Source organism: Sebastes fasciatus, chromosome 2 (assembly GCF_043250625.1).
Source record: "Sebastes fasciatus isolate fSebFas1 chromosome 2, fSebFas1.pri, whole genome shotgun sequence".
NCBI classification, from domain to species: domain Eukaryota; kingdom Metazoa; phylum Chordata; class Actinopteri; order Perciformes; family Sebastidae; genus Sebastes; species Sebastes fasciatus.
Window position 1 is genome coordinate 12996134 of NC_133796.1, and position 12525 is coordinate 13008658.

The 12525-nt window shown below is 44.6% G+C and overlaps 1 protein-coding gene across 12 annotated transcripts in view; it reads right to left on the reverse strand.

Annotated features, from left to right (window-relative positions):
- chd9 (chromodomain helicase DNA binding protein 9) overlaps positions 1–12525 on the reverse strand; it is an 84470-nt gene that overhangs the window by 44887 nt on the left and 27058 nt on the right. For 11 of the 12 annotated variants that reach the window (XM_074610204.1, XM_074610192.1, XM_074610201.1 and 8 more), the window contains one exon: positions 7362–7768. In XM_074610204.1, the coding sequence (XP_074466305.1) occupies positions 7362–7768 (407 nt within the window). Of the gene's footprint in view, positions 1–7361; positions 7769–9710; positions 10813–12525 lie in introns of those variants that run through there. The other variant, XM_074610213.1, reaches the window with a different exon arrangement.

Consider the following 12525-nt stretch of genomic DNA (forward strand, 5'->3'; position numbering starts at 1 on the left):
GTGAAAAAGGCCTGTGGTTCAGCATGGATCTCATACAGCTAATTATCTTTTTTATGCATTAAGGGATATATGAAGTTTAGGGCTGTCAATCAATTAAAATATTTGAATCGCGATTAATCACGATTGTCCATAGTTAATCGTGATACATTTTTTTATCTGTTCAAAATGTACCTTAAAGGGAGATTTGTCAAGTATTTAATACTCTTATCAACATGGGAGTGGGCAGATATGCTGGCTTTATACAAATGTATGTATATAATTATTATTAGAAATCAATTAACACAAAACAATGACAAATATTGCCCAGAAACACTCACTTGCCCAAAACTGTATATGATTATCATTAAGTGGGCATGTCTGTAAAGGGGAGACTCGTGGGTACCCATAGAACCCATTTTCATTCACATCTCTTGAGGTCAGAGGTCAAGGGACCCCTTTGAAAATGGCCATGACAGTTTTTTCTCGCCAAAATTTAGTGACAGTCTGGAGCTTTATTTAGGCTTCTTTGCAATAAGCTATTATGATAAGTATAGTACCAATGGATTCCTTAGGTTTTATAGTTTCATATGATGCCAGTATCTTCACTATAGCTTTAAAGCTGAGCCTGCTACAACCTACAAATCGCAAGTTGCGTTAATGTGTTTAAGACATTAGAGGCGTTAAAACAAATTTGCGTTAACGCATAATTATCACGTTAACTTTGACAGCCCTAATAAAGTTATATGGGTCACTTTTGAAGCAAATACTGTAAATAAGTGAATTACAAGTTACAGGACATACACCTGCATCATCTTTTTAACAGATGTGAGTGATTCCCCAGGGTCATGTCCCCTTCAAAGCACAGGAGTTTCAATGTTGATATGTTTTGATTCGATCTTACAAGTTTATGTTTAAGCTTTATTAAAAGGTCCAGCGCAGATTAAAGTCACTTTAATGGTAAAGAATGTTATCAAGAAAAAAAAAAAAATCACATCTACAATTCCACAGTTGCTGACTTAAATGTACCTTTAATGTTACTTTAATGAAATGTACATTTATTAAAACATCCGTTGGGACTTCAGTCTTATGTGGTTGTATTTTCCTCAAACACCCCCAGATCAGGAGCCCTACTTGATATTAAAGCACTTTAATAGCCAAGAAAAAGATCACTGACAAACACACAACATCTTTTCTTGGATATGTGTCATGTTGCTAGTCCACCTGCCACAGCGGCTGGTGCATCCATATTTTAATCAGCTGCTTTCATTTATGTTTCTCATCAGTCTGACAGATTTTCCATATGATGATATGACCCCAAGCTGAGCGATTTCTCGCACCAACGGGCTCCGCCGCCGATTCAGTACATCAGCATGCTGAATCGGTCAAAAAGCCACCGACACGGGCAGACTAGTGCCAACGGTGAGGGACACACCGCAAAAACTAGGGCGACAGATGCTCACCGGCGGTCCGAAATTGGACAGCGGTGTCAGGGCCTTAACTTGCTTGCCAAGCGGCTGGTAGAGTAAACTAGCAAAGTGATCCAGAAGGCACTTATTAGCAGTTAAACGGAATTGATTCTACTAGAAACCCAGGTAGTAATGACAGCATAGTGGTCTCAGAAACAGACAATTAGGGTAATAGTCTCATCTCAGGCCCCAGTCCCTGCTTAAAGAAGAGTCCAATGCAAGAGTGAGCATACGCTCAACACCAACGACACACACACACAACCTAAAGCTGTCTGAACACAGGTCTGCACACACCCTCAACACAGCAGAGGCCAAAGTAACGACTTTAGTGGGACTTTACTACCTCTGCAGCCATGATGCATTCGTATTTTATGGGGAAGTCCTGGGTGGTGCATGCATATGGTCAGGACTCTACCCAGTATGAATCTCTCTCATGTACGCAGGCCGACTCCATCACCCCACATTAGTAACAGAACAACTATCCCCCACTGTCGCTATGCACACTGATCTCACTGTATTTGGTGGTTCAAGCCAAATACAGTCGGGTACAAGCCAACCCCGAATGAGTATGTGCGCTGCCAGCACTCCATCATCGACTTTGTCTCCTCTCCCAGACGTCAGTACTGAAGTTTATGATGAGAGGGCCTTGACAGGTACAGAGAACATGAAGGTGCAGTCCAAGGAAACATAAAACATTGCAGCACACTCACAGCCTTGATACAAATACATTGTCTCAAAGTTTTCTTATAATCATCACTAAGGCCTGTTCCCTTTTGACTGGAGTGAGCTACCGCAACACTGCTACTTGTTGCACCTGATACAACTAAGTCAGTGTCATATTACGGCCTGATCGTTTGTTCTGCTGGGCTAGCGAGCTTCCTCCTGTCTATCTTGTGTCTTGTATCTGCCTTTTTCCATTTATTATTTATTTATAACAGTACATCGTTATTATCATAGCTACATTAAGAATTCCAAAAGCAAGTGTTGAAAAAGAGGGAGCATAATCAGGTCATCGGGTGTTCAGGCCAATTCAGTAGTGTTTATGTTTTAGCTCACGTGTTTACATTACAGTGCCATGAGCCTGTGACTGATCATGCTCTGACTTCTCATGATTTGAGGCCCAGACCTGCCTGCCTCAGTGAAACTGGACTTGCTGGATTTGTTACTGTCCTTTAAAGGCAGAATGAGGAGGATTTGCCGGTTGCGGTTTGTAAACACAACATTCAAAGTCGGCCCCTCCTCCCCGGCTCAATGAGCTTGGCGTTTCGCCTCGATATATTTGCATTTTTTCGGCGCTGTGTCCACCGTTTGCTCGCTTACAATCTGGCACCTGGTCGGGACGTTTCTGGGCGCCAACCTATATAAAAATGTCGGAATACAGCAAAATGAAAGGAAAAGAGAAAATACAAGCAGAGAGCCCGTTCTCTGCAGATACAGACACCACCACAGACTTGAAGTGATGATTGAGAGGGATTATTTTTGTACGAGTCAATCCATTGCTTTTTATCAAATACTACTCATTTTGCCTTTAAGGAACACAAAACAAGTCGGTTAATCATCTTCATGTTTTCAATAAATAATTGTTTCTAATAAAAAGGGGGAATGGACTTTCCACTTTTGTCAGCGTATTTTTTTCCATATCAAGAGTCAAATGTATGTTAGGTATTGAGGCCTCAAGATTCATCATTACATACAGCTCTTTAGAAAACAAAGCCATAAATGTGTCTGTTTGGTCTTTAATGTGCAGTCCCTAATTAGTTAAAAGTAAAGGCTCGACCAGCATGAGCATTTGCCAGCTATGAATCTTCACACCTCCGACGAAATATTCTCACACTCCCACAGGCCTCTTCTCGTATACAGACAGAGTTATACGTCATTGCCACGTTAGCACCAAGGCCCCGTCCGTCTGAACTTCCTTTCTCAATTAAAACGAGAAGGGAGAGGGACACAGAGGAGGTGCTACAACTGTAAACCATCACTACGACCACATCCTGAAAGGACTGCAGATTTCATTAAGCAGGACCAACTACAGCGTCAAATCAAGCATATTTGATGCAATTATCACAATTCTGTCTGTTCTGAGACTCAGGAAAGATAATGTGCATACTGTCAACGGTGACCTGCCCTGTTTTCTGCAGACTAGTGCAGACTCCTTATGATCTTGAAATATTAGTGTATGTAAAACGACTGAAAGTACATCACACAATGTGTTAAAAAGTTAAAATGCATCCTTTAGATCAGGGGTCTCAAACTCGCGGCCCGCGGGCCAATTGCGGCCCGCAAGACGATATTTTGTGGCCCCCACCTTGATATGAAAGTTTAATGTTAGTGCGGCCCGCAAATTTATTTTTTTTTTATAAAGTTTTTTTTGGGGGCATTTTTTCATTTTTATTGACAGGACAGTGGATAGAGTCTTGGAAAGGGGGGAGAGAGAGAGTGGATGCGGAAAGGGCCACAGGCCGGATTCGAACCCGGGCCGCCGCGGTCAGGACCAAGTCTTGTTACATGGGCGCCCGCTCTACCAACTGAGCTAACCAGGCGCCCTCGGCCCGCGAGTTTTATGTGAATGGCAGTTTGCCGTTGAAGGTCCCTTTGTTGCGCGAGCCCAAGCTGAACGAACCTACCAATCACAGTGGGGTATATGGCTCCCGGGGACGGGCAATCGGCCGGGCTTGATGCAAGCAGAGAAACATTTCACAACAACTGTGGCGGCGCCCGTGTAACATCGCATAAGCTTGATTAAAGCTTGATTTATACTTCTGCGTTGAATCGACGCCGTAGCCTGACGTGCACCTCTCCAGAAATGTAACTACACGTCGCGGCGACGCAGACCGCAACAGCTGTGATTGGTCCAGTCTCTCAGCGATGCTGAGCGGCCAGGACCAAGTTCTACTTCTCTCTGCCTCCATCTTTTCAATGTTTGTTCACACAAATCCACTCAGATATATTTTCTCTTTTCGGCGTTGCAGTAATGTCAGTAGAAGTTCTGTGGTTCAACAGTTATTAGCTCCAACTCCGCTCAGTTTCTGTTTGTAGTACAAGAAGAAGAAGGAAACTCATAGAGACGCCGCCGCCAACTAGCGGTTTGGTGGTGTAATTGCAGAGCAACACAAACACAGCAGGCACAACTTTATTGCGGAGTGACACCAAGTGGAATGAATATATATCTTGTCACACAGCCCCAATCATGTCTTTTTCAAAGCCTGCAGTGAAGAGAAAGGTTGGTGACGAGCACAGACAATTTCAGGAAAAGTGGGAGACGCAATAGAGGCCATGTTCAGAAGAACCGTTCATGTTCTTCAATGTTCCATTAATGTTCAGGACAGTTCATGTTCAGAAGAACCCATTCAAGTTAAAGAACTGTTAATAATGACGTTTGAGAAGATTGTTGTTTTTTTTAACAAAGCTTTTTTTGTGGAATACCTGATGCGGCCCAGCCTCACCCAGACTCTGCCTCCAGCGGCCCCCAGGTAAATTGAGTTTGAGACCACTGCTTTAGATTCTACTATGCTTGGTTAATAAAACGCAGTATAGTAGCATTCATACTATACCACAAACAAAAAGAAAGCATTTGTCTGTGTTGAGAACTGAAAGAAACTAAATACAGAAACAAAGCTATCAAACAGGTATAAAAGGTCATGGCGTATATAAAAGTTTCTGTAAGATTTCTGACCAGACTGAATAAGTTTGACGTTTCAAAATGGTTGGAATGCATGATGTAATGAAAGCTATAAAAAGGTCGACTGAGACAATATTAGGCTCCATAAGCAGGTTATGTTGCGTGCACCCTAATCTGATGCTTTTTCCGCATGTAGGCCAAGTATGGTTACACACTGAATAAAAATGGGTTACGCAGCTCATTACCTTGTAACAACAAGGATCGCTACCAGTAGTACATTTGAATGACATAATGCAGACCTGTGGTCAGCTGCCCTTCAGGACTAAGTCTTGGATTGCATTTGATTAAATGCTGATGGTTTCATCAGCTTCGTCTCCTCGACGGCAAGGTGGTTAAGTAAGGGGAAAAAAGGATCTGGGTGTGCAGAGTTAAGCTTTCTGATCTCAGACGTGTTTTGTCTCAAAGTTAAATTACGTGATCAAACCGAGCTTTTATTTAATGATCAAAACTGAGCGTGTTCAGTGATGCCACCAGATCAACAATCCTTTAGTTAACCAAACAGCTAAGAGGCCCCAGTTACTGTCAGCATCACCAGGCATGTACACTGGAAAGCTGGTGGGACTGTATCACAATGACTGATTCCTCCATCATCTCACCATTTTCTCAAACATCAGCACTGCCACAACTTTCTCATTATCACACACACACGCACCGAGCAAAATCCATTGTCTGCAACAGCTTTTCTCCCTCCGCCTAGCTCATCTAATCATTAATCAACACAGCTGCCAGGCAGACAATATTATTGTTGACCATTGTCAGTCACTCTCACGCCAAGTCTAAAAAAACACAAGCCCTCTTAATAAAACTAACACTAGTTCAGCAGCGCAATCTGAAATTACCGTATCTAAACATTTCCCCCTTTTCCCTCCAGCTCCCTGCATCGGCCCTCACATCTGCACCAGCTGATATTTCAATAGCTTGTGTTGGGTGTGGCTTATAGCAGCACACTGCTTATAGCAGTTAAACAGGGGGATGGGAGGCGGATCGCGGTATCTATACATCAGCACTTACTTGCCTGAACATACTCGGCAGCGCTGTCTCACATGTAAATGCAGCCTTTGTTTGCTCCTCCCATGTCTATGCTGACGGCTGAGCCCGCCAGGTTTATTGTTATGGCGTGCTGTAAATTCTGTTGAACTTTGAGCTTCCATCTTGGCAACCACAGGCAGAAAATGTACGCTAGTTAAACAATGTACCAGAAAAATCAACTGCTACACAAGCAGGTTAAAATCAGTGCAGGCAGCAGGTGGTAAGGCCGGGATCAATCCAAACGTGTTGAAATGTATGCATTGTTTAATATGAGCATCCTCTTAACAGTATTATTTAAATTACCAAGTACTAGTGCTTAGATTCTCAGCTCAAACCCAATGGACTTTTAACAAGATTGATTTTATATTAATAGTATATTCATGGTGCTATCAATAGATCATGTGGAGAGAGATGACCCAGCGATTCAGCAGCTCGCCAGATATAAATGAACAGCAGCAAATGTGACCTCTTAAGATAAACATTTAAAACACAGACGTCATACCATCTTATGTCAACACAAAAATCTCAACTGTCCCCTTAAGCCTATAGCAACAGGTTTGGTTTTATTTGCTAGTATTTCCCCCTCTACATCCGAGCAAGAGCACACCTGGTCCTGCCAGTACAGACAGTAACAATCAGTTTGCCCGAGGTTAGACATATTAATTAGTCGAACATCCGGATATACAGTAGAAGGGAAAGTCTGCAGTGAAGATACAAACCTTTTCAGTGCTGACAAAAAAAATTGTGAAATGATGTTGATTATTTGATGTTGAGGAAATAAAATCAGCTGCTTTGCTGCTATATCACTGTCAATTTAATACTTGGAATACCTGAATTTTGTGTCCATTTGTTCATTCTATGATGCTTTGTCATTATTATTGCCATACTATTGATTAAAAAGAATACATTATCAATACATTTAATTGGTTATGACAAATTGTTCAGTGCGGTTCTATTTCTGGATCGAATATTCATAAATCTCCGTAGGTACGGTAGCACAATAACAGGGTGTTTACCTACGGCAGTGGCATGTCAATTGTTCATTCGGGCCTTTTAACACTGCCGTGGTTTAGGCTGTGTTAAAATAAATTCTACGTTACTTCGGGTAAGGTAGGACCTGATCAAATCTCTACCCACAGGATTATTTTAACAAATGATGGTGCATTTCAGCGGTTTACAGAACAGTGTAAAAGGCTGTGAATACATACCCGATCTTGGCCTTCTGCTTGGGTTTGGAGGAGGGTACGATGCAGGCCTTCCTACAGGCCTTCTCTTTAAACCGTGCCTTGCCGTTTCCTTTGTGCTCGCGTTTGCGGTGCTTGTACTGTGAGGAAGAGCTGGGGAAGCTCTCCGGGCTCATAACTCGGGGGATGTTCTTCTCCCCGCGCTGTCGGGCCTTAGCAATGGCCTCTGATATTATCCTATTGGCCTTCTCCTGCTTGTCCAGTGTCCCTGACTCCATCTGAATATGTGTCCTCCGCGGCGTCCTCTTCTCCGACGAGGAGCTGGATGAGGATGAAGACGATGAGGAAGAGGAGGAGGACGATGAGCTGCTCTTCATTGGGGGGCTGAGGACCCGGACCTGGCTGCTGGGACCATTAGCGTTCTTTCGAGGCTGAGGAGAGAGGGAGAAAAATAAAACAAAATTTAGAATTATGATCCTCTTTAAGGCAAATATTATATGTCATCTATCGTAGATGACACAAACCCAGACTCAGATGGCGTGCCATATGTGCTATAGAAGGACCAAGTGACACAAGACCTGTTAAGTTGACACCTGACATTCGAAGCAGAGTTGAGTGACTGAAGCTGATGTCGTATAAAGACAAGCTTTAGCAGGTTCTCTCAAAATATCAGATCGTACTCTTCATGTCTTCATGTTATGTAACATACAACAAGTAATGATATTAGAATAAAAGCCATGAATAACAAGCTTGCTATTTAAGGCCGATATGAACGCATGAGGTCATTATAGAGTCAGCTAATGGTGAGTAATACAAGCAAACCTATACAGGAAATGATCTAACCATCACTCATTCAGAAAAGCAACCGTCTGGAGGCTGTGTGAACCTCTCACACAGCAGAGCTTGTTGCTGTCCCCATCTCAGGTGCTGGGGCTGAGAGAGTTAGACCACGATGCTCACTTCAACTCTCCGGCTCCTATCATGTAATTCTACCAGCAACACCTTCAGTATGAGACAGGCCAGTGTTTCCACCAAGAATTCATGTAGATCAAGTGGAGGACACTCTGAAACTCTGAAAACCATGTGACTATAAAAAACTATCCAAGCATGACACACATTCTTTTAGGTGTAAGCTATTTCAAAAAGGGTCAGGTAAACACTGGCTCAGAGCAGCAGGTTACAGTGAGCCTCTCAGACATAAATTATCCAGCCTGGCTGATACATGATAATACGTGAATAATAGATGGTGCGACTGCGGTTATGCCGACACAAGCGCCTTATGGTGGGCCTTGAGCCCAGCGGAGAGGGAACCCATAAATGGATGACCTAATCTAAAAATGTGTTGCGTATGCCTACACGGCCCAGGCGCGGCCCGGTTGCTTCTTTCTTTTTTTTCCACACTGCTGGCTAAATAAAGAGAATTAGCTCGAACCTCGCCAACAAAAGTGGGGGGAGGGAGTTGAAGAACTAGCGATTCATTTTGGAAGGAAGGGGGAAAAACACACACACACAAGAGCTGCATTATGATTTTCACGTGTGCAACGCTGCTGAGGCTATTAGGAAGACATTTACTGGATCATGCTGGAATGTTCTCATTCAAGTTAATGGTTAAAAAAAGAGAGAGAAAGAGGGGGGAGGGGTTGAAAGTAATGCTCAAGAGCGGAAGAACATGAGGGCACATGAAAGAAGCAGCAAGAGGAAGGAAAAAAAAATATGAAAACAGGCTTGTATCAGAGAGAGACGGAGAGAGAGAGAGAGGGAGAGACAGAAAAGATAAAATGCACCAAAAACTGGGAGCACTGCAGCTGTGTAATACATCTATAAATAACTGAAATTACAGCCTGCCAGCACTGCAGTGATTTCAATCTCTCTAGCAGCACGTAGTCCCATGAAATCGGTGGGGACCGTTAATGCCCATGAAAAGGTAGAGTAAGCTCCATTTGGGCCGGCCAGCTTTCCCTCGCTCTCACCCCCTTTCATTACCACATGTAGTGAGCTCTCTGGTGGTGACTGACAGGTTCAACTCATGGAGGACACACACACACACACACACACACACACACACACACACACACACAAACACACTGTATATAAAGTACAGCGCAGGGCAGCTCGGAGAGAGGGTGGGGAAAGAGATGTATGGAACAGACAGTGGGGGTGGGGGAAAAAGGAAACACTGTAAATGTACTGTGCCTTGATAAGGTCTCGCACAGCAAAGCAAATGAGTATGGAGGGGAGGAAAATAAAGCAGCAATGAGTTCAAGATGGCGGCAGTGCAGCATGAGCCAGTAGCAGAGGAGGTTGTTCAGTTCCTGCCGGCCCCTCCTCCTCCTCGTCCCTCCTCCCTCCCAGCTCTCAGAGCAGCTCACTTACCCTTCCTCTTGGCCTCTTCACTGTAGACATGGTGGGGGTTTTTTCTCTCTTCCTCTTTCCTCCCCCCCTCTCCAAACCGGCTAACAAAAGCCTTGCCCTTTCGCCGGGTTTCCTTGCTCTCTCGCCGTTTCTCGCCTTCTCTTTACAAACACACTCACTCTTTCCCTTTTCAACAGTCGTTTTTCCTCTCACTCTTCCTTGAGCTCTGTGTGTGTGTGTCTCCCCCCCTCCCCTCCTCCTCCTCTTCCTCCCCGGTCAGCTCTTCTCCTCAGGCAGCGCGAGAGAGAGCGCCGGAGCCGTTCGTCTCCTCCTCCCCCAGCGGGCAGGGCTCAAGAGGAGTGCATGGGATCTCTCTCTCTCTCTCTCTCTCTCTCACTCTCCCTCGTTTGTCTCTTCACAGGGTGATGAGGGAGCAGCGCTGTGGGCGGTAGAGGAGGTGCGTGGCAGTCCAGGAAGCTCTCATTCTGCCGCTTGTGTGCTGCCTCGCTGTCGTCCGGCTTCAACCAAAAGTCTCCCTCACTCACACTCTCTCTCTGTGCGTGTGTGTCAGAGTTGCCTTCCCCTGGCTCCTCTCTCCTCCCCTCTCATTGATTCCTCTTTCCGCCTGCGCTCTCTATGCCTCTCTGAGCCTTCTCCCTCTTATTTCTCGCTCTTTCCGCTTTGCCGTTTCCCTCTCTGCCGCCTCTCTCCTCGTGTTCCTCACCAGCCAGGATAAAAAGGTAGGTTACTCCTTTTATTACACACAAAAGGGCTTTTGTGTTAGCTCGCTTGCTTGCTTGTTTGGCCGGTTGTTTTTTCCTCTTTTCTCCTCGTCCTCCCTCGCTGTGCTGCCCTCCCCTCTCCCTGGCTGGGGCGTGTGTGGCGAGCTCGAGACTCTGGCAGGCAGAGCGGCGGAAAATGAAAGCACAAAGCAGCAAAATGCATCAGCATGAATATTAGAGATGTCGTTAAAACCCAGACTCGTTTTTCCCTCTCTCTCTCTCGCTCACTCACTCGCTCTCTCACGCTCTCTCTCTCTTTGTAAGGAAGTAGGCCAGCAGATGGTGCTAGCAGTTATTACATTAACTTTCACAACTTAACCCCCAAAGTACTGGATTTCACCCACACCAGATTGTCCACATCATAGCTTATTTAGTCCCCCTGTGGGTTACTGCCAATGACATGCTGATATATTTATGGAACAGCATCATACAGAAGATGAACAAACACATTCCCAAAGGCTAAAAATATATTCCTAATACAAACAGCTCACAAAATTGCAACGATGAACACAGCACACTTTCTACTCCCCAACCAAAAGCAGAAACATGCAGCCTGCCTACACTGCACTGAGCCTCCAGTGGTGAGTTCAAGCACGTGTGAGGTCAAGGCCTGGTCACCCTGCTATGACTCTTGGAAAAAAAGAAAAACGCCCAAGAGGGGAAGCTGGGATGTGTTCAAGACATGCAGCTCTTCCTGTGCGGCAGAACAGATCTAGGAGGAGCGAGCCGGCCTTCAAGGGACTCCTCCTGACAGCATGATGCTGCAGGGGCCATGTGCACCGGCTGGCACATGGTGCTGGGAACTATGCAGAGACACACAGCTGGCCTGAAGCCAGGTACAGTGCACACAGCACTTCTGGGTCAGGCCTGAGTTACTGACAGTTAGCCTATCAGCATTTAAATCTTTATCTACTGTGCAAAAATCAGCTGAACAGGCAACACCCTGTTCACTTTTCATGCAGCTGCAGGCATTAACATGTGAGCTGCCCAGGGCTACCAGGACTACCGCCCACATACCTGCGGCTAGGAAGGGGTATGCTTTTGACACCACGTCTTTGAAATATCAATACATATTTCCTGACAGGTTAAGACTACTACAGGCTATTGATTGAAGGGATTCGTAAATACAACAGATATCACGAGGACCTTCCACAATATCTTAAAAAGCAAAAATTAAAAAGCATGTAGCCCCGAGGAACTCTGTTATTTTGGTAAAATATGAAATGTTCTCTGTGTGCTTCCAAGACAAGTATTCTGTTTGTATGACTTATCACATCGTTCCATTCTGCCCGAAGCGAACTACACTACTTGTTGTGAGTTTATTCAAGTATGGTGTGAAATATGTGGGTGAGCGTGCGTATGCTACAACACAATATGGCTTTACATTGCATGTTGAACTGATAACCTAAATAAAGTTTATACGCTACTGACCAACTGGAATGGTGTGGACAGCCTTATTCACAATGTGAATGTGTGTGTTAAGTGGAGAAGATGACCACTGCCAACACACAGGTACGACAAGTTCTCTCACTATATCTCTCTGGTTTGTGTAGTTTTACATTTTACAGCTTCATATCTCCTACAAAAACAGAGATGACGGCCATGTGTGCATAAGAATGATCGCCCTCCTTTCCAAGTGAGTGCAGCTGCAGGCATCAGATCCACCTGCAATGCAAGGCCTTGGAGTTTGGACTTTAAAAGCAGACCACACGCCTACTGGGAGCTGAGCAACAGTGTCCTCTCCAAGCTAAACAAACCCACTGTCAGATAATGCCCACAAGGGTAGAGCACCTGGGGGTGAGCTCTGTCTACAAATGAACAAACAAATGGCCTTTACTAAACCGTCACAAACAGAGTATTTGATGGGTAAAACAGTCAAGAGGGGGCAGACATGGTGTCTGAATAACATCTTATTCAAAGCACAGACATACGTGCCTGTTGAGTGGTGATAAAACATGTTTCCTTCACTGGAAAGGTTTGTTTGCGTGTGTCAAAACGAGAGCAAATAAATACGAAAGGAGAATATCAGTCAACAACATACACATGCTTCAACG